This window comes from Drosophila hydei, unplaced genomic scaffold, assembly GCF_003285905.1.
Source record: "Drosophila hydei strain 15085-1641.00,03,60 unplaced genomic scaffold, DhydRS2 tig00008116-arrow-pilon, whole genome shotgun sequence".
Taxonomy (NCBI): Eukaryota; Metazoa; Arthropoda; class Insecta; order Diptera; family Drosophilidae; genus Drosophila; species Drosophila hydei.
In genome coordinates, this window is record NW_022045829.1 from 180,950 (window position 1) to 207,685 (window position 26,736).

Below are 26,736 nucleotides of genomic sequence, written 5' to 3' on the forward strand. Positions count from 1 at the left end.
TATAATAGTGTATTTTGTGTTTTGTTTTTGTTTTTCTTGTTTTTGTTTTTTTGTTGGTTTTGTTTATTAACAACTAGTGACGACCTGTATAGCATTAGTTATACATTTTATATATATATATGTATGCATATATATATATAGTTTTACACACTCCACTCGCCGACAGTTTGTTAGTTAGCTTAACTTAAATGTTATGTTGGTTTGTTGGTTGGTTTCAGTTGCTGTATTGTTGGTGTGTGTTGGTGTTTGTAAGTTAACGACCAGACTTAAATGACTACAAAAAACATTTCTCCTGCTCTTCTACTAAATGTTGTTGTTGTTGTTGTTAAAATAAGGTACATTGATATATATTTATATATAGATATATGTATAACACTACTAACTATAAAAACATATAGATCTGTACACGTTGGTATTTCATTTAGCTCTATATACAAGTGATTCTTCAGACGTGCTAACGGTACTTGCTATCGAATCGGCTCGATTCCCTCCGCACTCTGTCTGACCAGCAACTGGTCTTTTGTCTTTCGTAATTTTACGCCCAACGCGGGCTGCGCTCGCCTTGGCTTGTTTAGCTCCCCGGAGCCCAGGCGAACCTGGTTGGCTTGTTGGCCCAACATGGCAAATGCTTGATTCCCCTCACTTCGTTCAGAGAAGATATTGCTGTGTAGCTGCTCTACGTCTATAGTGTATATGCTACATATAGTTATGTATTTTGTTTAATAAGTAATACTGAGATTCTGTCGTTTAGTTGTGTGTTGCTATTGTGAGTTTGAATATATTTATATAGATTGGATAATCAGTTGGAAAGTGTCCTATAGTTTGCTATTTATATCCATGCTGACTGTCGACCTATATAGCTTTCGTATTCCTAAGTAACGCTGCCCCGCCCCCTCCCCCAGGTGTGCTTTGTACAGATGAGCCCCAGGACTCGCCTCAACTAAAAGTAAATTGTACTGTTTGTTTTTTCTTTCTTTGCTGCTTGCTCGTTTTCTTGGTTATTTCACAGTGAAATTTGGTTAGGTCTATTTGCCATGTTCCAAGCCATCTCCAAGCCCGTTGCCAAGCCGTTCTCTGTCGTAATGCCCATGCCCCTCACTAAGCCTATGCCGCCCACGCGCGTCCACTCGCTCTGCAGGTGTCGCTGTCACTTGGGCTGGATGCACGCGGTGCGCTCCAGCTCATTGAACTGGCCAAAGAAGAGCACCTCGCTGATCAGCTTCTCGGCAATGATGCGTTGCGTCCGGTCCATTGTGCGCAGCTTCATCGACACATTGGAGCCCACGAAGTCGCAATCGTCGCGGCTGAGACTCTCCGAGTATAGTGCAGCGGCCGCTGCCGCCGTCGAGCTGGCATCGTGCGCCGAGACGCTGCTCTTGATGTGGCCGGGACTAGCTGCCGACTCGGTGGCCTCATCGTTGTCATCCCCATCCGACATGCTCGCCCGCGAACTGAGCAGCGAGTTCATCAGCATGTGGCCGGCACTGGAGCCGGCCGTCAGCTTGCGCATGTTTAGCGGCATGGAGGCAGCAGCGGCAGCTGCGGCCAGTTGGGCGCTGCTGCTGCGCGGCGGCAGCACAAAGTTGCCGAAGTTGGCTTGAGCTTTGGCCTGGGCAACGCGCAGATCCTGCGCCATGTCCAGGTGCAGGCGACTCTCCTCGCCGGACGAGCTATAGGAACGATGTGAGTCAGGCGGTGGCGGAGCTGCTGAGACGGACGGCGGATGAAAGTAGTCAACGAGCTCCTGCTTAATATCCAGTTCATCCTGATGCTGGCGCAGCGTATGATGCTGCAGCGTGTGATGCCCGTGATGCAGCTGCTCGTGCGCATGCCGAGGCGTTGCAGCGCGTGCCGACCCCGGACTCGACTTCAGCAAGTGATTCTTATGCGCCTCGTGTATGTTGGTGTTGGTGTTGGGTATTGGACTAGAACCGGCCTCACTCAGGGCGGACGCAATTGGTGCCGCATCGGCGACCGGATGCTCGGCAGCATCCAGGGCATTGCCGATGCCGCCATCCCTGCTGCCGCTGCCGCTGCCACCGCCCATTGTGGAGGATAGCGGCGGGGAGCGTCGCTCCACTTTGGCCGCCAGCTGCCCAAGCGCTGACGCAGTCGCCTCATCCCTCATGGCGTTATCCTCGTTGTCGGACGTATCGATGGTCTTATGGGGACTTGGCTGGAACTCGCTGCTGCTGCTGCCACCGCCCCCGCCACCGCCACCACCACCTCCGCCGACCGCATAGGGCGCGCCACTTGCACCGCCCCCAGCACCATAAGGCATAGGCAGAGAAACGCGCAGCTGCTGTTGCTGTGCACTGGGCACCACGACGCCTGTACCACCAGCACCGCCACCACCAGCGCCACCTATCGGCGGCGAGTATTGACCCGCCGTATTCCAGTTGTCCATCGATTGACTATTTGCTATCAGCATAGGTATATTCAGGCCCATCTGCAATACAAATGCGATCAAGCTTATTAGTATTTGCTGGTTTAATACCTTGGGGAAATAGGTCTAAATTGTTCATATAACTTCGGCCAAGACAAGACTCCAATATCACCCAAGAGTGAATGCTCGATTGAAGGCAGATCAAGAACTACGATCATTATAGCTTTAGCCTTTTTCAGACCAAATTTCCCGCCGCCTCAAGACCTTCCTACTTTAACCTCATGATCTGTAAACTGGATTAATATTAATGAATAATGATGAAACTTGATGTAATTTGTAGCAATTGCTTTTCTTGTGCTAGCTCGCTTAGGCTCATATGTTTACATTTGTTATGAAAGGCGCTTACATTGCCATTTCGAACCTTTGATTGATCCAATCTTAAGTTTGTCTGAGAGAACAAAGCATTAAATTATTGACGATATTTAGTCAATTTGAATAATTCATTCACAATTATTCGGAATGACAAAGTTCAAAGATAAGAATAAGTATGAATGAATGCTGAAATATATAATATATATTCTAGATCTCAATAAAAGAGCAACAACAAAGATAATCAGAACTGGTAATACCCAAAAAGCTGCAAAGGAAATGAATTGTTGCTTACCCATGATGAAACTTTTGATGTTAACTAGCCTAAGACAGCTGACTCTACATAAGGCAAAAGCTTTAAAAATACTATAAAAGACGTACTTTGTAAGCCAATTGTTTCTTTAGGTATAAGAAAATAAAATTCTAGAAAAAAAACTCGAGTTGCGTGGACCTAAGGATATAGGAACATGTACTTCATATGTATATATACGTATATGGGCATACATATATATTAACATATGTACATCACACTGAAATGCCACCTCACAACGTCCATGTGGATATTTTTGTTGCCTTTTTTGAGAATTGCTAGCATTAAAACAGTCAATTGTTGTGCTTAAGCAAATTAAGTACAGTTTTTGTTGTTACAGCTCCAGCAGGTGTAATGCTGCGGTGCGACGATACCATAGGTGGGTTACTTTTATGGTTTTTACTGTTGTAATGCATAGTGCGAATATTAAATTTGTACACATTTGTGGCGATCGAACGGTGCGACGACGACGACAACGCAACTCACATTGTCGAAATATTCTAGCGGCGTAGTAAGTTTTAAAAAGCGACATCATATCGTCACACTCAAACAGAGAGGCAGAGAGACATAGAGACTGAGAGAGAAAGACAGAGCGAGAGAGAGCCGAGAGCAAGCGCCAACGAGAGATACATATGCACTTTGTTGTTGCTATCGCATTATCATATGTGCCTATGTGCATGTGTGTATCTACAGCGAGAGGACGAGATAGAGAGATTGAGAGGAAGAGAGCGCATCTAACGGCTGGAAGTGAAAATAACAGCACAACCTATAAACCCAATGGGAAGAAGAGAAGCGCACAGGAAAGATGAAAAGCTAAGTCAAAAGCAGCAGCAGCAGTAGTAGTAGTGGAAGTTCATTAATATTAACAACCTACCCCACGTTGGTGGGGCGAACGAATGTAGTCATGAGCGATCATTCCGCTCTTATAGTTTATTTCTCACTGTCTATCTCTTTCTCTCTCTCTGTGAGACTTGACGCGTCTTTAGCCCCAGGCGCCTAGAACTTTCTATAAAATTCACAAAAAAAAATACAACTGCCCAACTACTTTATTCGTTGTTTGTGTCGTTGCCGTTTGGCTTTGTTGTTATTTTTATTGCTGCAGCTGTTTTTGGTTGTTGTTTTGTTTACGTATTTAGAGCTATTGTGCATGTGTGCGTGTCTGACTTGTTTTTGCGTGCCTCAACAGACAGAGTCGCCAGCCAAACTAAATTAACTCTCTCACTCTATTTATATACATACAAATGTGTGCATATGAGTATGTTTGTGTGCTGTTAGTTCATGTGTGTATGTAAAAATTTGCTCTCCATGCATGTGTGGTCGAGTGAAACTGAAAAATGTAAACAAACTGATTATCAGCAATCCAGCGAATAAATATAAATAACACAATGCTAGCCAACAACTCCAAATACAAGCCGTATTGTCTAATCCTTCTGTAACCCCTCTTTCATCATCTCTTCTTTCAGCGACTCTCGCTCTGATTGGTCACGCAAATGTTTGAAAACTATGGTACGACATTTTTGCACATAACACACAAGCACACACACACTCACGCGCGCACACTCACATTCAACTGTTACAGTTACATTTACAGAGCTGCGCCAGTTGCCAAAATGTGAGCGATCATCGCTTAGTCGTGATTTTATCTTTTATCTATTTCCTATTGGGTACTAAGTGTCTTACTGTGATTCCCACTCAGCATGTGCACGTGTATGTAAATGTACATATGTATTTGAACATTCTTTTATATGTATAGAAGAGCTTAGATAGATAATATGATAACAGATTAATTATAATAACAGATTTTGAATTCTACAATTCGAACCCGTTATCTTTGCTAAATCAGCACAATCTCTCGCCACATCTGTCTAATAAATAATATTTATATTCGCGTGTTTTAGGTTTAGAAAAAACTCACCCTGTAAGCTATTGCAACAAAATAGACCAAATTCTTGCAAAACTTTCACAAAAACAAAACTCCATCTAACCTTTTTTTATGTGGACCTTTACCCCACCGCTGGAGCTGTTGTTGTTGTTTTTTCAGCCAAGCTGGCAACGCTGCGCGCATAGCTAAGCAACTTCGCAATGAATGAGTAAACAAAAGCAAACGCTGGCGTCGCAGTTGCAGCCTGCTGCGCTGCTTCGTTGCCTGGTTGGGTCGGTGCTTTCGGTTGCATTGCTTACTGCTACTTTGACTACTGCTGCTTATTTGCGTTTGCACTTCTCGGCCCCGCCTCGCTTCGTGCCGCTCTGCTCTGCTCAGCTCTGCAGGGGGCCCGCGCACCAGGCGCTTTATAAAAGCGCATGCGAGAGAAAACAAAACACGCAAATTACAAACACACAGCAGCGACTACAACAGTTGCTACTGCTCCAACTACCAAAACAATAGGAAACAGGCGTGCATTTTATAAACACAAACAAACTGAAAGGGGATTAGGGACAGGGATACGAACGACTATATACGAGTGTGAGCACGGGCTGTGTAACGGTATCAAAATGCAGTCTACGCGTGAGGCGGCGATGCCGCCCCAAGTCGACGTCTACTTCGACGTCAACAGCGCTGCCGCATGGTATAACCACAACATTGCGGGACGCGATTGCCAGCAGCAAAAACAACAAGACAGACATATTGTTGTTATTTGGTGTCTTGGAGAAAATTCCACAACAAAACAGTTGTAAAATATGAGCAAAATATATACATACACGGATATGGATGTAGTTGCATGCGTACATACTTATGTATGTATGTATGCTTTTACTCAGGTATAAACAGTATAAGACTAAGTGTGGAAAGGGTGGGCGTACGCGTGGGCGTCAGCACTGCTGTACGCCAAAATAATGACGAATAACAAAAACAACTCGGCCATGAGAAAAACAGTAAAAAGTGCAAGCAAGCACTGTGTGTGTGTTTGTGTGGCGAAATGCGAGGGTTGGACAAAGAATAGATTTTTATGTTGCGCTGGAAAAATATCAAAATATATGCAATTTGAAAATACAATAAAAATAAATAGAATATCGAGAATATTGTAGAATTACCTAGTTGAAGCGAGAATATTCAATTCTTACTACATACGGAAATTGTATTTTTTTTAGAAACAACAGCAGAGCAAATGAAAACAGGAGCAACTAAAACAATACTGCTGCTTGGCATTTTGTTTTGATAACTCTGACACACAGCAAAAACAACAACATAAAACAAATGAAAACCACAGGCGCAAGTAAAAATAAAAACAAAAGCACACAAGGAAAACGAACAGCAAACGAATCACAATCAACACACACACTCACACACGCACATGTGCATGCATACATATACACGATGTGTTTTATTTACATATATATACACATGCATGCATACACACACACACGTACGTGCATGAGAGGGACACAAGACAGGCCACGGGGCAACCACAAACCAAAACATCACAACAACGACAACGACGACGTCGGTGTCGACGACGGCAAGTGCTACGCGCATTTTGCCGTGCAAAACAAACATTTCATCAGACAAAAACAGAGCATGTGAGCGACAACGGCGACGAAATGTCAGCAGCGCTCGTTCCCCTCATCGGTAACGAAAGCTTGCTGCTGCTTGCTTGGCGCGACAAAGCAAATACATAAAAACAGCTCACGCACACACTGAACATTATTTAAATACGCACACATATGCATATGCACAGATTCTCTCGTAACTCAGGGCAATACCTCACGCATACAACACCAAATTCCTAAGAAAAATTTATGCGTAAAATTTTAATTCTGTTTTGATCGTCAACAACAAAGCTCACAGACACACTCACACTCAGTCAGAGACAAAATACGATCCGTACAGCGAACGATTGTGAGAGAGAGATAGCCGACGTAAATGCTAGTCGCTCTCTCGCTGTCGGCAGCAGAAACAGCAAGTCACTTGCGCACATGGCGTCTCATTGGACTCTCAGTCTCAGCGTATTCAGCACAGTTAACTTGCGCTTTTGATTGAAATTAACACCCGAATGACAGCGGAGAGTGAGTACACTTGAGCGCGTGTGTGTATGATTGCTGCAAAGCTAATGTAACTTTTAAAATAATATGCTTAACATTTATAACATATAAACATACATACATACATGTATATATAATTAAACATTTTATAAAGGAAATGAAAAACCTACTTTTTATGTTTCATTAATAAAATCATAATCATTATTAGGTTAATACAAAAAAACCATCATCATAAATTTTTTTGCGATAAGAAAGTTCTTTTTTCTTTCTAACAATAATCAATGAAGGCCTACATACATACATACATATGTGTGCACATAGGCTTGATTCACACCCCTTGGTCAGCAATGGGTTATACAATAGGTCCGCTTGGCTAGTCAATGGTCACACGTTCGCTCTCTGCTGTGTTGTTGTTTGTCACTGTGCTTATGCCGATGTCATTGGAACAAATGCTTACGCATTCGGTTATTTTTTGCGTTGATTACTCACCGCTCCGAAATATTTCAGCTCTTTGGTTTTAATGCGTCTGTGCTGTGATGCAGGCATCGTTGCTCCAGTTGCTGTTGTTGTGGCACCAGTTGCACACCCAATCGGGCCCGTGGCTCCACCGTTGGCCGCTGCAGCGATAGTGCTGTTCTCGTAAGCAGCAGCCGCAACCGCTGCAGCGGCCAGCCCATTAAGTCCATTGTGCGCTGTGCTGGCCGACGACGAGCTGCCACTGCCGCCCAGGGCAGCGCTGGCCGGCAATCCGCTCAGGCTACCGCCGCCGGCTTCCATGAAATCGAAGCGCTTGAAGGCATACCACTTGGACGGATTCGGCTGTATGCCCTGATAGATTTTCACAAACATTTTGTGCTTCTCGCGCCGGTACTGTGTTAGCAGCACGTTCATCTTGCGCTCCACCTCAGCCTTGCTGCAGCCGAATCGTTCCGCAATCTCCGACCACGCCCGAAACCGACACAGTTTGTCCTTGTACTTGGGATCAGCTCGATTCCACAGTTCCGTATGGCAGCGATACTGTTCGATTAACTCTAAGGCGTCGTCGTTGGTCCATTCCATGATTTTAGGTGAACTGCCACCGCCACCACCGCCGCCGCCGCTGCTCCTACCACTGCCTGACCCGATACTGATCTCGATCCCGTAACTGGGCGGCAGTGGTATATTGTGATGCTGCAGCTGCTGCTGTTGCTCTGACTGATGGCAAGGATGATGAGAGTTCTGGACGGTTCCAGCTGCTGTCGTTACAAAGCTCTCTGGATTGAAGTTCATTTGCTGTCTCAAGCAAAAGTCACTTAAATTTCTCCCTCTCCCTCTATCTCTCTCTTGAGATTCTCTGCGTATATTCGGTGGGTTCTTTCCCTTGGGTTAATAAGCTTTTCAAGTTTATTTTTCTCAATTCTTTTATTTCTTTGTCGTTCTCTGTTCCGTTTCTCTTGCTCTATTTGCTTATGGAATGCAACGCGAAATGCATTCAATCAACATTTTAATAACGGATTTTTGATCATAAACTCGCAACACTGAAATCGAAGGAGATAAGTTCAATTTAGTAATTTATTTAAATAATTTGTAACTATTTAGTTAAACCAACTTATATAAAATTCTTCTTATAGTTGGGAAAAGTGAAATGGAAAATGTTTACTTTAATTCATTTGTATTTCCTGCTGAAAATTGTTTCCTTCGGAAATCAGTGTGATCAGATCTTAAATTGGAGAGAGATCGATTTTCCACACTTCAAAAAACAATCATAAACTAGCTTTCCTTGTCGGGGATTTCCCCATTAAATTCTTACGGATGTTCTTAAACTTCAAGTAAACGCAGTAAGAATTCTTTAATAGGGTATACCTGACTAGCAGATACGTATATTGAACTGACCTCAGAGCTGTTACTCCAATCATTCGAAGCTTTACGTATATAATCATGAAACGAAACTTAAAAACCAAGTTTTAAAATCAATTTCTATCGATAATACCCAGTTGAGTTTAGCTTTCAAATTTTAAAACTCTAGTGCTTATGGTACACAATATAGCTCTAAACTTATACGAACGGATGGATATGTATTTATGCATATACTCCTCCCCATTCTTTTATGTATATACTCCGCCTCCTTCTGCCTGCCTGCCAATTATACAAAATCAATATACCCTTCGACACTTTGTAAACAGGGTATCAAATATGGTTTAGTAAGTATATTCAATAGATTAGCGCAATCTATTTACGGGATATGCTTTATTTGTTTAAAACTGCATTATTTGCTAAGCAATAATAGACTAGATAAGCGGAAATGAATTAGCCAAAGACACGAGCTGGCGTGCAATTCTGATCATAATTCACACTTGATTTCTTTGTTAATTTCCATTGTACGTATGTACATGTGGTACATATGTTTCTATAATTAATTGCTTATTTAGCGAAGAGAGAAAAATAATCATTTCAAGTATCTTGCAGTTGTTTTTCCTGGCCATCGATTAACATTTTCGAAAGAAATTCTCGGCGACGAGGAAAACGTTTGCGCGAAATGTCACAAGTCAGAGCGAAAATAAAAACATCGATAACAGTCCAGTTATTCACAATAGACGGAAGCTTTTTTTGCACAGAAAAACACACAAACACAGACACACACGCACCCGCGCGCCCTCACTCACACACACATACACGCATACATAATTGAGCAGGGACACGTGCGCTTTCGTTCGTTTCAACTGCGCGACGGACTATGTGCACACGCACGCACACAAACACTCAGTCAGCCATGTAAGTGTGTGTGTGAGTGAGCGACATCTCGATTTGACATCTATCTTTGTCGCCCGATTTGCTTCCTGGTAAGTTGTTCATTCGTTCGTTCGTTCGCCCGCTCGTTTGCTTTGGTGTCGCGACGACAATTTGCTTGATAATTTAGCTTAGCACGCATTGCATTTAATACAAATGTTTTTTTAGTACACGTATTATTGCGTTGCTCAGAACTTTTTGCGCAGAGCGCAAATTCTGCCGTTTCTGCTGCTGCGCAAACAGCTGAATGAATCATAACGGTAAGCACACACACACACACACACACATGTATTTAACGGAGAAAAACAATAGCCAGTGTAGGTGCAAGCAGAGTATTTTTTTTGTATTTTATTGAGCTGGCTTTTAAATGTAATTTTCCTTTTTTTTATTTTTTCTTCTTGACTTGAATTCAATTTAGCTGATTCAGCGCTTCGCTTATTTATTTATTGTTGTAACTTTTTTAACTTTAGCGCTTTTTAGGCCATTTCTTTTTTGGCTTATTGATTCACTTAACCTTGTTTGAAGAAACTGTTTTTGTTTTCTTCTTAACTTATTTTCAGTTTCTTTCTGAAAATAGCATAGTTTTAAGGGACTTGCTGAGTATTCACTTCCATTTGGCATGGGGTTTTTCACATATTCATTTACGTGTTTCAATTTGTATTTTTTGTTTTTTTTTTTCCGCGGATTTCATAGGAAATTAAATGGTGTTTGGGGTTTTTTTTAATACGAGAAGCTTTTTATGACAGCTTAGATTTGGTTGGTTTTTCACACTTTATATAAACTTGGTGCTATTATTTTTATAAAAATCTGTAAAAATTTTATATTTAATCTTGATTAACCAGATATATATTTTTTTAATTTTATTTCATTTCACGATGTTTTTGTTTTTATGATTCATCGTTAATTAATTATTTAAATATATTAATTATTGAAAAACCTAACATTTACAGGCAAATTCACACTTTTGGCCTCTGACAATATCGAAAATAACAATAAAAAAAGAACAACAACAACTCAAACATCGCAAAAAGTAAACAACATAAAAATCGGATCAAAAACTTAAAAATAAATTTCAAGGCACGTAAAAAACGAACTGCAAACACTCACATACACATTCGCAAACGAACGCACGCACACGCACAAATGGCAAGCGAGATAGTAAATAAAAATAATATTAAATTATATACATATGTGTGTACGTGTGTGCGTTTGTCAGAAACACTTAGCGTATTTTGCGTATTTTGTATTTTACATTTTAGAATGTGTTGTAATTTGGCATTCCATTTTAGAAACTATATCAAAGCCGTTTCTTTATGCGCATATTTGTTTTTCCTTTATTTGTTCAGCAAACACACAATAATAACTACACCAACAACAGAGCGCTGCTGTTAATGGCACGTCGCCTCGCCCCGCACTCTCACTCGGACTCGCACTCGCACTTGCTATTCAGAAGCAAGCGCGATGTTACCGTTACCGCTAGTTTCATCTGCGCGCCCAAACCTTACTCTCTCTCTTTGTGATACAAGCGCTCGCGAACCACACCAGCTAACGTCTGAATCTAAACTGTGCGTCGCTTTTTCCTGACAAACACTGACAAACTTATCGAAATCGATTTGTAACGAACCTACAAATGCGACGACTGCGACGCGTCGCTGGCTGGGCTGCGTATTGAAATGAAATTTCTCGGTGGACGTTTGAATGAAACAAGCACAACGTACGCACACACGAACACACACTTACAAATACTTGGACGTGTATGTTTGTGTGTGAGTACAAATGTATGCACAGAGAACAGACAGCGCCACCACTGCGCTGTTGACGTCTGCAGCGGCAGAGCCGCCACGTTCGGTAAACAGTTGTTTCGTGGAAAAACAAGCCGAACATCATAATGAAGTTGCTGTTGTGAAATTGTACGGTGCTTTGTCATGCTTAAAAAACAACAGCAACAGAGTACGCGCCAAAACACAAAAACGAGGGCTGCTTTATATGTAAGTAAGTGTTATAAAATCAAGAGTAATCATGACATGCGCAAATATATATAACACGACAACAATACCAGCAAACATATATAAAAATATCTATTTTATAATGATAATAAAATAATTCGTAAATAAATATATTTTTTTGTATCGTTTATCCGCTTATATTTGGCATTGTAATATATACTTAAGCACAAGAAAAAAGTTTCAAAAGCGCATTTAACAGCCCTCGCACGAACGCTAGTTGCTTCTTGGCACCAACACATGCGCAACGAGTCAAACAAACAAATAGAATGCGAAGCAGAAATGGCAAAAAATTAAACAAACAAGTAGACAGGAGCGGTTCAGGTTTGGATCCAGTCGATGGAGCAGCGGGTGGCGGCTGTCGCGAGGCCGAGTTGAACGAACGAGGGCAGAAAATAACACTAACAATAAATACACATCTAAAAATTTCTACTACGGCGTAGTAAAATTTCTAAATGCTGATAGAATTTTGCCTCAATCTGCCATTGCTTAGCTATGTATATATGTATTTGTTTAATTTTGTTTGCTCGTTAGTTAAGTTAGACGGAGGGGAGTGAGAGGTATGGGCTGCTCGGATGTGTGGTTGCCTGTGCCAGGCAGGTGCTGTGCTACTCTTGCTCTATCGCATTCAGTTGCTCTTTCACTCGAACTCACACTCACCGCAGCCCGTTCGCTGCATGTTTGTTTGTTTATCGTGCCGTGTTTTATTGTCGGCGTTGTTGTTGCTTGGTGCGTAGTTTTTACGTTCGTCATCGTTGGTTTGGTATTTCCGTCTTCTGCTCGCACTGGCGCTGACGCTGACGCTGACGTTTACTTATGTATGTTCATGTGTGTGTGTGTGTTTATATGTGTGTCATACATATGTCTCATTGTATATCGATAGATGTACATCAATATGTATGAATACATACTTAAACATACTTAAAGCATAAAAATGACCAAACACACACACATGTATGCTTAAATACACACAAATATAGTACAATATGCATCCATATAAACACACATGTATGTAAATAAGTATGTGTGTACACTTGTTCGCCTTGAGTGTCGCCGTCAGAGTATTTTGCAGTGTTATTCTGCAAATAAAATGTCTTTGTATGCACATATACGCACATATGTACACACTCAGACACACACACACACATGCATGCACACATATGTTGTATAAATTGCTATTGCTTGCGTTAGTCGCGGTAGCAGCGGCAGCTGTTTTGTTTTTGTAGTCGCCAGCGCTGCTTTTGCTGCTGCTGCTGCTCAGTCATCGCCGTTTCCAAAGTGCATTGCGTTTTCGCTCTTTTGCGTGGGAGCCATAAAAGCTACTGTTCTTCATGGCTTAATGCTGGCTCTCCCTCTGTCCCGCTCTCCCTCCCACTCTCTCTCTCTCTCTGTCTCTCTCGCGTGCGCAGGTCTCACGTGCGGCTAGCCAACACCCCATACAACGGTACATCATTCTGTTTCTTACGTAGTGGAATTCGCATTTGATGAAATTTATTTAATCTGTTTAACAATCGAGTGCCAAAAATCTTATTTACTGACTTATTTTACTTAATTTAAGATGAGGGAATATTCCCAAAATTTTGCTCGATCAAATATTAGAAAAAAAAAAAAAAAATATATATATATATATATATATATATATATATATATATACATATATATAATATACATATTATATACATATATTGTATATATATTATATGGAAATTAGACATACATACAAAATAAATAAAGTTTAAAAATAAACTAAAAGTAAAAAATTAACGATATGCTAAATATTGTTTATTGATGTTCGGGACAACGAACTATGCATAAATATTGATATATATCTATATGTGTATGTATGTATGAACACATGTCACAACTATATAATTTTTTCTCTATATATTTTCTCGATCAATTTTCAAACAATCTATGGGGGCTTTCAAGCTTCTGTATACCAGACTTTGAGGCACAAAGACATAGCTTTAACTTTAAAAATATGGTAAATATAACGGTATTAAAGCGTACAGTAAAGAATAACTGATAACCAAGAAATGTTTGGAAATACTATGTATTAGTCTAGTTTACGGATAAATAAATCAAGTCCTACAAATAAGAATATGAAATATAAATATATTAAAAATTATTATTTGAAAATATTAATAAAAAAATGTATATACAAATAATAGAAACATTAACATTAACAAAAAAAATATGTTAAATATTTGATATTGGTTTATTTATTAAATTATTTTTAATGGAATTCACGTAAGTTTATTAAGTATACGCAAAGGTGGCTTAAGTGCACCAAAGGTAAAATCTAATTAATATATGTAATAGATATATATTTAAATAAATATTATGAAAAATCATATTTGGGTTTTGTTCTTTTATATTTTAAATCAAAGAAGTTTCAAAACGAGACTTTAGTTGATCTTATTTAAAAATGTACTTATAAACTTCTGTTCAAGGTATCTACTAGTCGGGCACGCCCGACTAGAACATGCCTATTTTTTTTTTTTTTTTTTTTTTTTTTTTTTTTTTTTTTTTTTTTTTTTTTTTTTTTTTTTTTTTTTTTTTTTTTTTTTTTTTTTTTTTTTTTTTTTTTTTTCGTTTTTATTTCTTTATTTTGTTGCAGCTTATTGTCTTAGACTCTATAGCGCATTTAGCTCTAAACCTTAACTAATGGGAGGGCAGATATGCCAATTATTCTGCACTTGTAGCTACTATCTTAATTAGTTCTAATATTGTCTAGAGGATGCAATCTCTTCAGTCTTCGCCTATTGTTGTTTATAGCCAGGTTGCTTGCGAGATGGTTAGGATGCGCTGCAAGTCTGTCCGCGTATCTTGAACATGCCTATTTGCTTTAGATTTAAATATCTTAAATTGCAAGTCATGGCCAGAGTGAAATGAAATCAAAGCAAAATGCTAATTAGTACAAATTCGATGCGATACAAATACACGGAGAGCTTTTGGTCTTTGCATGTTAACGAGTGCGAAAGCTCGCTTGTTGGCCTAGTTGTAATTTAAGCATAGGCGGGACGGGCTGGTGGCGTGTGGGTCGAATTACATATGTTTGTTAAGGACGAGGCTTTGGCTCTGCCGTTTATAACGCGGCAAACAAACACTTGTTTGCACAGCAGCGCAAACAAAGAGAGCAGCCGAACGACAGCGAGAGAGAACGAGAGCGCGAGCGCTCGTCGTGTTGTAATGTAAACTGTACATACACACACGCATACATGCATATGTACAAGTTTCGCAAGTGTATGTGTGAGAGCCGGTAGAAACAATTGCAACTAGGAAGCGACGACAGCATGCGCGACGTTAGCAGAGCAGCGTGGCGCAGCGCAGAGCAGCGCAGTCGCTGCTTGTTTACTTCGTTTGTGCGTGTGGGCGCAGAGCAGAGACGAGGAGAAATTAAGTCGTGTGGGGGCGGCAAAGAGACCTGACCCGAGCAATAACCAAGTCAGCCCAATCCAGCCAACGCAGACGCCAGCAGCAGCGGCGACGATGCTGATGACGGCGACGTCAGCGTTGCTGAAGGTCATTATGCCGACGCTGACGTCGCTGCTTCTTTTGAGCTTTTCGCGCTGCTTGTTTTTTTTTTTTCTTTTTTTATTGTTGGACTTCGGTTGTGGAATTGTGTAAACATCAGTGGCAGCGACGACAAAAACAAAGGCAACGCAGGCATTCCAAGTAAACAACGTTTTTTTTTGTTTCATTTTTTGTTTTGCGCCAACGCCAGCCCCTGGCAGAGGCAAATGCAAGAAAGTTAAATCATGGAAGAGGAGGGGAGGGGGAAAGGAAGGCAGATAGGTAAGGTTGGTTGAATGGTTGGTAAGAGACAACAACAGTGCCCGAGCGAGACAAAAGGCAAGGCGAGCAAGCAGACAGACAGACGAAAGCAGGGCTAATGAAGATGAGCCCCATGTGCTGTTTCGTTGTTATTGTTGTTTACTTTTTCTTTTTGTTTTTTTTTTTGCGTTTTGTTTTTTGCCGATGGTCGCTTTTGTTGCTGAGCTACAAAAATATGCAAAAACGACAACAACAACAACGAGGCGAAATATGCAAGGCAGCCAATACGCAAATAGAAGCAATGAACTTAATTATTTGCTGCCTGTTGTCGCGCGGCTTAGCGAAAGGGAAGGTGAGACAGATAAATACAATGCTATGTGCGCTTGTGTGTGTGTGTGTAAGTATGTGCATATGCATGTATGTATGTATGAATATGAGTGATATATGCATATGTAGCGTTGTATGTGTATGCATTTACTTAATTACTTAATTGCTTACACATATAAGAATATATATTTATATATATGTACTTTATACTTTATAAACTGTGTACACACACATACACACATACGTACATAAATATGAATATGAATATGAATATGAATATATCAGCATATGTTTATTTCTGCTTACATACACACACACACAAATGCATATACATTGTCGTTCGTGTGTGAGTATAACAGTGCGCGAATTGCAAATTTCGATTTTTAGTACCTTGCGCAGGCGTATTCAAAACAAAAACTTGTTAGAAGCATTTCGGTGTAGACTAAATACATGCGCACATATGTACATATGTACGTACATATGTACACACACACACACATGCATGTGTTAGAGTGATGCAAACATCTAAAACGAATCCAAATGTGCTTTAATTTATCCTCTTGTTAACTGTTGTTAAACCGGATTTTTTAAGCTGTAAAGGATGCTGACTTGGATACATATGCGTGCAGGTGTTACAGGTGTGTTACGGCTTACAGTTGTGCAACATTTAGAGCTCAGTTTTTTTCTTACATCTGGCACTACTATTTCTATGAACAACTGATATTCAATTTTTATAAAATTGTCAAAAGCAAATAAATTCAAAGTGAAAAATTAAGCCATATAAATGAAGCTATATAATTCTAATTGGAGAAGGTTTTATTCCTTTTTAGTAATATTTTAATTTGAAGTCTTTCGCTTTAAAAATATAAAAATTTTATTATATATTTGTTTTATAGTTCGGATGATCAGATAATTAATATTATTTAACTATAGGAAATTCTAAATCTATATCTAAGTCTATATATTATTATTATTATTATTATTATTATTATATATTATTAGCATTGAAGCATCAAGTCGGATACTCCTTGCTAACAACACAATTTATATGAATAAACTAAAATTTTATATTAACATATATTTCAGATAATAAACAAAAAAATTATAAATTATATCAATATATTACAGAAAGAAAAATACAACTAAATGAGATTCAAAACACAAAAGTTTTGTGTTAAAAAAAAAAAAACAAAAAAAAAAATTTAACTGAGCGATGTTTGCTAATATTTTGATGTATTTCTAGACAGACATAAATATTTATTCTAAACACAAAATTTATTTGGAGCTGAAAGGCAACAAAATATTCAGTTTTATTTGCTATATACTTGGCTTTATAGACAACAGCAGAGACAACCGCAAACTGAATGCAGTAAAAAGTCAACAAAAATTGCGATGCTGATTCAAGTCGCTGCCTCGGCGCCTGATTGTATGCCACACTTTGTGGCATAGGCAAAGGCAAAGGCTCGAGCTACACAGCTAAAATCCTGTTAATGTTCAAATGATATTTTACGATATTATGGAAAGAGCTCAAAGTGAAGTCAATTTAGAATAAAGTTTTATTGCAACTCGCACTCGAACTGGACTCGATTTGTACTAACGTGGCTTAGTTACCATTGCCATTTCTATTACCATTTCCATTTATATATTTTTTTGGTCAAAACAAGTTGCATTACGATTGTTGTTGTTGTTGTTGATTATTTGTTTAATGTCGAATTGCTGTCCCCATGTTGACATTGTTTTCGACGAGAGAAGTACGCGTGTTGCTGCTGCTGCTGCTGCTGCTCTTGTTGTTGTTGTTGTTCCACTTTTTGGAACTGCAATTACGAACACGACGTGAACTCCCCTTGCAATTCTCACATGCGCTGGCTTCGCTCTGCCAGCCCTTGTATAATATTTTCTGTTCATTCAGCAAAATTTGCTTTCTTCATGTTTATTTTTTAAATACCCTGCAATTATTTGTCTTGCCTACGTTGGGTATTATATGCTTGCAATTTTTAAATTTATTTTAAATATAGATGGTATATTAATAATATAAAAATAATAACATATAAAATACATTAATAATATATAAAAATAATAATAATAAAAATAATAACTCCTTCAACATGATCGTCTCAACATCAAGCTCAAAGACTGTAGGAACTATCTTCTTAATTATTCATAAATTTGTTTAAAGCAAAATTCTAAGCTATTAAAAAACTAGCTTTCACGCCTTCTTCTGCCTTTTGCATACATTTTTACACAGATGGTTCACAATGGGTTCAGGGTATAAAAATATTTATATATCAATTTTAGTTTTTATTATTTTTTTCAATTTTTTTTCATAATTTAGAATGAGTTTACGAATATAGCAATTGAAACCATCAAAAATTGTATGAGAGATAGAGAATACTATATATATATATATATATATATATATATATATATATATATATATATATATATAGTATCTAGCTATATATGCCAGCCTGAATCAATAAAAAATATCCATAATTCCAATGTAACTCAAGTACTACTCGACTAAGCACACTTTTCATAGGGTAACTCTGAGTTCGGCATACCCGACTCGAATATTTATTTGATGTTTTGCTTTCAGTCCGTTGTAATTTTGCAAAAGTACAGCTGTTAACAATTACAATGACATATAAACACTGCAAACGTAGCTCTAGTCCGAAAGAATTAATTAATTAAGCATTTTTTGCATGGCTTTTCCCTTAAAAAGAGCAAGAAGAAGAAGACGAAACTCACGTGCACCTTGCGTGGGTGGCTAAGACTCAGTGAGCTTTAACCTTAGTCGAGTTTTGAGTATTACCTAGCCGCAACTGTTGCACTTGAGGGTTAGCAATGGTGAAACCCTTGAACTTTTTTTTACTAAGAATTTTTTCAATAGTTATTTATTTGCATATTATTCTTTGGGGGCTAGCAAATATAACTGTTAAAACCCTTATTTAATGTTTCTCGTTCACGAAGTGAGAATTTTCACTCTTCAGCTGTCTCTGAAAATGCTTTAAATTTATGTTTGTATGGATATATGAGGGTTATAGAAAGGACTCGCAATTACCCCATGTCTGACAGTCAAACAGATCTATAATAGCTAACTAACTGCTCTATAATATAAATATAAAATATAATTCTTTCAAAATACCGCTACAAATGTTCACTAAGCGTATGCTCGACTACCATATATCCTGTATACGCGAACATTCGTATAAACAAATTTAACTAGACATATATACATACATTAACTATTCGAATATGAATATAAATATAAATATATATATATATATACATATATATATATATAATATATAATATATAATATATATATATATATATATATATAATATATAATATATATGTATATATATAGATCATTTTGACTGTTGAAGCGCTTCGAGCATGCATAAGCTTTACAGATTCTATAATTACCGGAATATACCCATTATACCTGTTCAGTGAGGTATATGGTATGGGCAAAGCAACAACAAGGTCGAATCTATTATTGTAAAATGCTTATTTACGCATACAGTTGCCTTAGAAGCCGTCCTGAAGGGTAACGGACGTGACAACCGTTGCAGAGCGGGCGGGAGCGAGCGAGAAGGGCAAAACAAATGATGACAGCCCTGCGGCAGAGCGAGTGAGATCGGTAGTGGCACTGTTTGTAGAGCGCGCAGAGCAAAAGCGACACACAAATACAAATACAAATACAAATACAAATACAAATAGAAATACACATTCTTATACATATGTGTGTGTGTGTACTGTGTAAGTTTGACTGTTTTTGTGTATTTGGCCTGGAACTCAAACTTGAATTCCATCCGCCATTGTTGGCCAGCCAATGCCAATGCCCAGTGCTGGGTGCATTTTCAATTTCGTTTTGTTGTGCCCCAAAAGTTTGTTGAGAACATTTGCAAATGTTTGTTTTAGCTAACGGAATTTGCTTCGTTTGCTTAATCATCACCATCATCATCATTGTCGTCGTCATCATAATTATCGTTGCATTGCCTTGTTTTGTACAATTTCATTTGGCTGTTTTTGTGGGTGTTTTGCTTTGGCTTCTTTCATTCTTTCATGCCCAATGCCCTTTTCACTCTACTGTTGTTTTGCTTGCTCCTTGTTTGCTATCGTTGTTGTTGCTGCTGTTGTTGCCGTTGTCGTTGTCGTTGACGTCCGCCTGCTACTTCTGCGTAGTTTTGTTTATTTTATTTGTTTTGCTTTGTTTTATTTTTGTTTGATTTACGTTTGCCCGTCCCGTTGCCAGTTATCCACCCCGCCCACATTTTCGTTTTGTTTTACTTGTGTTGCTTCTTCTTCTTCTGCTTCTTGTTTTTTGCTTTACTGCTAAGCTCGCTCCCTAGCGGTGCGACGAGGAGTTTTGCTTTAGTTTGCTGCTCATCCTATGGCACTGCTACACGTCGTCTTCCTCTTCTTCGACTACATTTGTATTGTTTTTCTTTTCTTTTCCGTTGCTTTTTTTATACATAGGTACTGTATTGGCTTAAAGTTTGTTTTACTTCTTTGTCTTTAAGTCCGTTGTGTTGTTGTTGCTTTTTTCTGTTCATTGTTCTTGGAAGCATTTCTTTGCTATGTTCCTTTTTTTGGTGGATTTCATGTTTTAAACTTTCGTTTTGGACATGAGAACAGAAGTAGGCAAATGAGGTGTGCACTATGTGCGGCTAACTAGATATACATGGCTATATACCTAGGTATATATATATATGACAGAATTTATTCTGATTGACTGTTTGAACTTTTCGATAAATGATCGATTTTTAGATTGTTAGACATTTTTAAAATGCGATTTTTAAGAGAAATTATATAAGATACAATACTAATAACGTGATATTTAATAAAAAAATATTGGATTTTGTCAGTATTTCCCAGAGTATATTGTCAAATTTGGCTATGACTTATCGTTAGATCAAAACACCTTTGAGTATTTCAGTCATGTGCTTGATGTAGAATAGTTAAATAACATGACTTAAGCTAAGTTTTTAAAAAAGGAGAACAACTTTCGAAATTGTTTGTACATCAAAATTGTGCTAGTATATATATTATAAGATCGTACATAGTATGGCAAGTACGAAGAGTAAGGAATGGACGCGTGCCATAATGTGCAGACCCAGGGATAATCTTACGACCGAGGCAGGGTTACGTGCCCAACATCATGTTATGGTGTCGAGGCTCGACCAGGAGGTAATTAATAGAATGAGAATGATTGAACTCGCGCTGATAACTAAACTCATAACTCTTCCAGTGCTTACCCGACTCGATGTCAATGCTTATTGGCATGGAGTACGCGCGCATATGGTTAAAGGATCGGGACCTCTTTCAGAAGAAGCGCAATGATTCGAAGGCTAAGTTCATTCATAACGACTTCGATTGGTGGCTCAAGTTGCGGAAGACTAATAAGTGCTTCTGCACCATCTGAAAAGCAAATGTATTTATTCACCAAAAAGCTCTATTCTTATAACGGTATTATCAAAGACACACACCAATTCAGTGCAAGCTTTTGACTTTTATGTGTATTCACAATATTTACTTAAGTGGGAGTTGCCATGGCTCGAATCAGCTGCATTTGCTTAATGCTTATAATGTTTGTATACATTGATAAATTATTTTCAACTCAAGATTATATACAAAATCAGCATTGGAATAAAATGTATTACCAACTGCTCAAAATAGTCGTAAAATGTGCGAATCTTAACAATTTTTGTATTGTCTCAGTCCAGGGGAACGGTAAAAACAGCTGTCGGCTCGGCCGGCGGCAAAAGACGAGCAAAAAAGCTCTTGCCGTCAGCCCTCACACAGGTTGCGGTCACGAAACAAACGAAATATGTATATTCCCGTTGTCTGCCAGTTGTTGCGCCCCCTCTCACCCACGTGGCGAAGTTTAGCCACCCACGTATAGAGGAATTTGCATGCAACTTGTCGGCACTGCTCTTGCGCGCTGCCGCTCCCACGCAGTAGTGGTGTACAAGCATTGCTATTGCCGCGGATTTAGCTTCGTGCGCTCGTGTTGGTCGGCTCGCCGTTCGTCGCTAGCCGCTGCCCGTTCGCCGTTCGTTTAGGCGTGCTTTGGCTCGTTTGCAGTTTTCCATGGTGCCCCAGCGTCAATCAAAATCAAACGGTTGCCGCGTTTGGGTCTTCGTGTGTGTCGCCTGTTGTTTGTATATATTTTCAGCTGGTTCAGCTTGGTTAATGTTAAAGCAAATGCCAATCGCTAGTTCAAAACGACTCAAATTGCAAATGTAATACGCATTTTGTAAAGGAATTGCCAAAACAGCCAAAAAAGAAACAAGAAAGAGAAAAAAAAACAGTGCCATGCTAAAGCAATAACAAATTGTTGCCGTTACTTCGCTAGGTTTGTTTTCTTCATGTTTCGCATTCGCGTTTGTGCCGTATGTGCTGTGAAATTCGTGCTTGTGTGTGTACATATATGAACGTGTAAATATATATATATCTGTATATGTGCGTGTCTGTTTGAGTATGGGCAATTGTGTGCGAAATAACGAAAACATTTTTCTGCTCTCTTGTTGTTGCAGCAACTGGTAAGTCAAAGGCAAAAGTATTACAAATTGCATTTTAAAAACAATTTCATTAATTTTGAATTGCTTTCATGTTGAGCTGTAACTACTGCATTTTACGGTGGTTTTTATGCGGCGTATTCGACGTAAATGGCAACAATATGTTAGCTTTACACTCACGCATACGCGTGAGAATATATGTATGTGTACACACACACACACACACACACACACACACACAAATGCATACATATTTACATGCTAGCTTTTGTGTGTGTGTGTGTGTGAATTGGCAATAGTTTGTGGCACACAAAGCAAAGTAGAGAAACAAAACGTAGCAACAACAACAAAAAACTAGCCAGCAAGTGCATTCAGCGAGGCAACACAACCAGTTGACGCAGCAACAACAACATACAGCGCCGGGGCTTCGCAGCAAGCACAGTAGTAGCGCTTTCTTACTCACCACGCGCATTGGCATAACTAAGTCAGTTTTGTTTAGCAGTGTATTTTGCGCAGCGCTGTCGACGTCAACGTAAATTGCGCTGCTGTTGCACGTCTTACGTTTTTATGTCTTGGCATTTGCACACACATACATAATTGAAAAAAGCATATGCTCGCATGTCTGTATGCACGTGTACGTAGTCAAGTGCATAATTATGTGTGTGTAAAAGTTTTTGTTTTTTGGATTACCTGTTTGCTGGGAATTAAAGCTTTTACGCACTTTCGCGGTCTGCACGCCGTTTCTGCATCCGCTTGGGTTTAGATGACAGCTAACTGAATTTCCACATTTTTACTGCATTAACGGTAATTTTTTGTGACAAGTTTTTCATGACATATGCTTAGCAAACATCGCTCTGTCTCTCTTGTGTTCTGAGAGCTATTCCAAACTAATCAATGTCGAAAGTTAACTAACAAGAATATATATTATTTGTTGCTGCAGATTGTGCCATATGCATTTCTTATAAAATATTCATAGTTAAATAAGAAATCAGTTTTTTTTTTAATATTTTTAATATTTACTGAATTTTTGTAATTTGTTTACTATATTGTACTATTGTTTACTTATAGAACTAAAATACTTTGTAGTCCATTCGTTAGCTTTGCTTATATAAAATCTACAAAAATAAAAGTAGAAGAATAACTATTTCGATCTGTTCTAGAGTTTATGTCTTCACCAAGTATCAACGCCAAATAATTTTATTGAGAAACTTAAAAAACATTGACGCCATTACCAATAAGAACTTGCTAACAGCTTGATTTTAAGTATTTTTTAATGCTAATAAAAAAGTTTGCCAGATTGTTTTTCAGGACAGTTTTAATGTCTTTACAACTATAGCAACGAATAAACTGGGCTAATATCGTTGTGTCAAACATAAGTTAAGTCTTAAGAAAATCTAGAAACAATATCAACACCCACAAAACTCACCTATTTCAAACAGTTTTTACCCTTTTAGAAAGTACCTCACATCTAGTGTATCTGGCAATCAAGTTCGTGCTTTTAATATTTCATACACACACACAGACACACTCACAATGGGACGCTCAGGGAGCAGTATAGCACATACATACGTATATGTATATGTATGAGTATTTGTGCCAGTGTGCCGAAACGATGTCGAGGGATAATCTCACTTTTCGCTTTTTGCAGTGCTTAGAGTGAATAGCGCCCACGCAGCAAAGTAAAGCAAAGTCACCTCAGTTGACGTCCTTACTATGTATATATCACCTACTAGTTGAGTGAGGCCAAACATTTGTTGCACTCTCGCATTGAAACTCAACACACGCTCGTTACTCACCACAGTTCACCATTCGGGCGCTCACGGCTGCTCTCTTTCAAGCACTTGGTCCCAGCGTGCGCTTTAAATACAGTTATACATTTGGTACGTTGTCCGTTGCGCTCCGTGCTGCCGGCATGACAGTTGCTTGCTGTCGACGTCATCGCAAAGGACACAGGTCGCGGGACAGATAATGGGTCGTGGGCGACTGGGCTGGACCGACCATATGGTCAATGCATACAGCAAAATGTTACTTGGCAGCAGTGTCGCTTCATTTGGCTTTCAAATTGAAAGGGAGGCGAACGCGACGCAACACGATGCGATGCGACGCAACGCGACGTGACGATGTCATTCACGTCCACACCGCTGGCAGACGCCCACGGACTCCAGCATCCTTGACGCGTTGACTCCGCTAATTGAGACATTTGTCAACCGTGCACAAACGAGCGAACATTTTTCACGACTCGCAGTTGCTAACGCAATATTGTTGATATAAATGTTCTATTAGCATCGAAAGAAAGTCAAATTATCTGACATATCCATTAAATTTTTATTGCTCAACAAAGAAAAGAAGTTTTCGCTCTCTTCAACACAAGGCAGCTGGGCAGATGCAACTATTTAACGGGTTGCTGGGATCGCTTCGGCTTACGGTGCATCAATGCATCTGTCTGCCCGAGCCCCGATGTACCTGCCATCAATGTGGTCGTAGACTCGGCATCCAGCATTCCCGACTTGTTGAACAGCTCGAGTGCCTTCAATGGCAGCTGGTGCTGCAGCTGCAGCTGCTTGTTGCCTGTTCGCTTTTCCATTTTGGGCTTCAAGTCGACTTTATCGACTACATCTGGCTTGGCCCGGATCTGTTGGCTCATCGACCTCATCTCTGTTCTGAGCGTGTCGAAGGACATCGGCACCAGAAAGTATCTACCTGTAACTGATGTATTAGAGCCGAGTTTGTTCACCTGATATTCATTCAGTTTACCATTGAGTTTCTGCAAGAAGCCCATGCGATAGCCCATGTCCAGCGTCTGCTTGACCGGCTTCATCAGATCGTCCTGCGGCAAGTCGATATTCTTGGCAATTGTCACCACAATCTCACGCAGCGTCGCCGGCGTCTTGATCAATTGCAGCGTGTGCATGACAATGGCTCCATTAAAGTTCGGCATATCTCGACTGACTATAAAAATAAAGCAACGGATTATTGTATTTTGTGAATGTGAATACGTTCTCTAACAACTATCGAATACGAGCACTGTAGTCCCAATGCCGCATGCTGCCAAATGGCTTAACTAAGCTTGCTTTGTTTTTGGATACTCGACTCGCATAACTACGCTCCCCGTAATACTTAGCCGATGCTGAGCTAACGTCGTTACACATACGTAATCAGCAGTGAAAGTTGCAATGCAAATTTATCTCTCGTTGAACTTTTTGCATAATTTACATTTGTTGCCGTTAGTTGCTGAGTTTATTTTTCTAAAATATCTAATGCAAAGCTTTCGGTTTCTGGGAAAATTAAATTTCATACGAAACTTTTTTAATTTTCAAGATGCACTCTTCGGTCGATGGGCGGTGGGCAGTGGGCAGTGGGTGTGGTCTAAGTGGATTAGTCATTAGAGCAATGAACAATGAGTATTTGGGTTTGAAATTCTTTATTAGTGAATGCATAAAGTTCTGCTCTAGCCGAAGGTCATAGTTAAGAGAAATTATTGAGTTGATAATCAGGATTAGAAAACAAGAAAATCGCAATTTAAATAAAAGTTTAAATTATGAAATGATTAATTATTATATAATATATTACATTTAATCATGATAATTGTAATATATTTATAATAAAATATATATAATATAAATATATATATATTTATATATATATATATATTTAGAATTAATATAAATATTTATAAATTTATATTTTTTTTGTGTGAAAATAAATAATAAATATTAAATGTAATAATAATAATAAAATTAAGTAAAATATTAATAACAATAACAAAATTAATAATAGCATTAAAAAACATAAAAATAACAACGCCAATTTCCAAGTCTGTTTATCACGTCATATTTGTCGAAAGATATGAAATTATTTTTCACAAATCTTTTTTTTTTTACTAAAAATCTAAAATTTATAAACATTTATTTTAAAGCGTTTTCCATTGCCATTTTCTATCCGCTTTGAGTGTGATTTCTGTAACAGTTATTTAAGATAGATAACTTATATCTCAGTTAAATATTATTATAAATTATTATTATCATTTTTATATAAAATAATAAAGTAAAGCTTAGCTGATTGCTCAGATCAAACCTTGTTCATTCAGCCGAAAATTCAGCTGTCAAAGTAGATTTTCAATTGAATTTATTTGAGCAGCAGCTAAGCACATGACATATTGAATGTTATAGATGCAAGTTAGTTTGCTGCTGAAACGCATTTCCTTTGGTAATCCAAGAAAGCCCATCAAATATTACGTCAATTAATGTTTATCTCTAGGGCTAAAAATAGTATTGCGACGAGGTCCAATAA

At 38.8% G+C, this 26,736-nt stretch overlaps 3 protein-coding genes across 17 annotated transcripts; 1 reads left to right on the forward strand and 2 right to left on the reverse strand.

Annotated features, from left to right (window-relative positions):
• Positions 1 to 1,072: 1,072 nt before the first annotated feature.
• On the reverse strand, positions 1,073 to 23,336 carry LOC111594187 (serine/threonine-protein kinase minibrain). Of its 15 annotated transcripts, XM_023307376.2 has the most exons (4): positions 11,318 to 11,430; positions 9,117 to 9,118; positions 7,536 to 8,563; positions 1,073 to 2,449 (listed from the first exon to the last, which is right to left on the reverse strand). In XM_023307376.2, the coding sequence occupies exons 3-4, from the start codon at positions 8,313 to 8,315 to the stop codon at positions 1,148 to 1,150; spliced, it is 2,082 nt and encodes a 693-aa protein (XP_023163144.2). In that variant the 5' UTR covers positions 8,316 to 8,563; positions 9,117 to 9,118; positions 11,318 to 11,430; the 3' UTR covers positions 1,073 to 1,147. The 15 variants fall into 15 exon arrangements, 12 of the variants coding, with proteins under 12 accessions (XP_023163144.2, XP_023163147.2, XP_023163141.2 ...); XM_023307379.2 differs by lacking the exons at positions 9,117 to 9,118; positions 11,318 to 11,430 and adding an exon at positions 23,137 to 23,324; XM_023307373.2 differs by lacking the exons at positions 9,117 to 9,118; positions 11,318 to 11,430 and adding an exon at positions 11,437 to 11,536.
• Positions 20,848 to 21,603, forward strand: LOC111594191. Its single transcript, XM_023307386.2, has 2 exons — positions 20,848 to 21,115; positions 21,177 to 21,603. Exons 1-2 carry the CDS (start codon positions 20,993 to 20,995, stop codon positions 21,348 to 21,350), a joined length of 297 nt encoding a protein of 98 aa, XP_023163154.1. The 5' UTR covers positions 20,848 to 20,992; the 3' UTR covers positions 21,351 to 21,603.
• Positions 23,337 to 24,747: 1,411 nt separating the features above from the next.
• Positions 24,748 to 25,487, reverse strand: LOC111594190. The gene is made up of 2 exons (XM_023307385.2): positions 25,201 to 25,487; positions 24,748 to 25,146 (listed from the first exon to the last, which is right to left on the reverse strand). The coding sequence occupies exons 1-2, from the start codon at positions 25,382 to 25,384 to the stop codon at positions 24,836 to 24,838; spliced, it is 495 nt and encodes a 164-aa protein (XP_023163153.1). The 5' UTR covers positions 25,385 to 25,487; the 3' UTR covers positions 24,748 to 24,835.
• Between the last annotated feature and the right edge of the window lie 1,249 nt (positions 25,488 to 26,736).

Excerpts from the sequence above, each read along its gene's own strand:
- LOC111594187 (XM_023307379.2), bottom strand. The coding sequence starts at position 8,315 with ATGAACTTCAATCCAGAGAGCTTTGTAACGACAGCAGCTGGAACCGTC. Across the intron at positions 2,450-7,535 it reads AGCTGAAATATTTCGGAGCG|ATGGGCCTGAATATACCTAT; the intron begins GTGAGTAATCAA and ends TTTGTATTGCAG.
- LOC111594191 (XM_023307386.2), top strand. The coding sequence starts at position 20,993 with ATGGCAAGTACGAAGAGTAAGGAATGGACGCGTGCCATAATGTGCAGA. Across the intron at positions 21,116-21,176 it reads TGTCGAGGCTCGACCAGGAG|TGCTTACCCGACTCGATGTC; the intron begins GTAATTAATAGA and ends TAACTCTTCCAG.
- LOC111594190 (XM_023307385.2), bottom strand. The coding sequence starts at position 25,384 with ATGCCGAACTTTAATGGAGCCATTGTCATGCACACGCTGCAATTGATC. Across the intron at positions 25,147-25,200 it reads CTTCTTGCAGAAACTCAATG|GTAGATACTTTCTGGTGCCG; the intron begins GTAAACTGAATG and ends CATCAGTTACAG.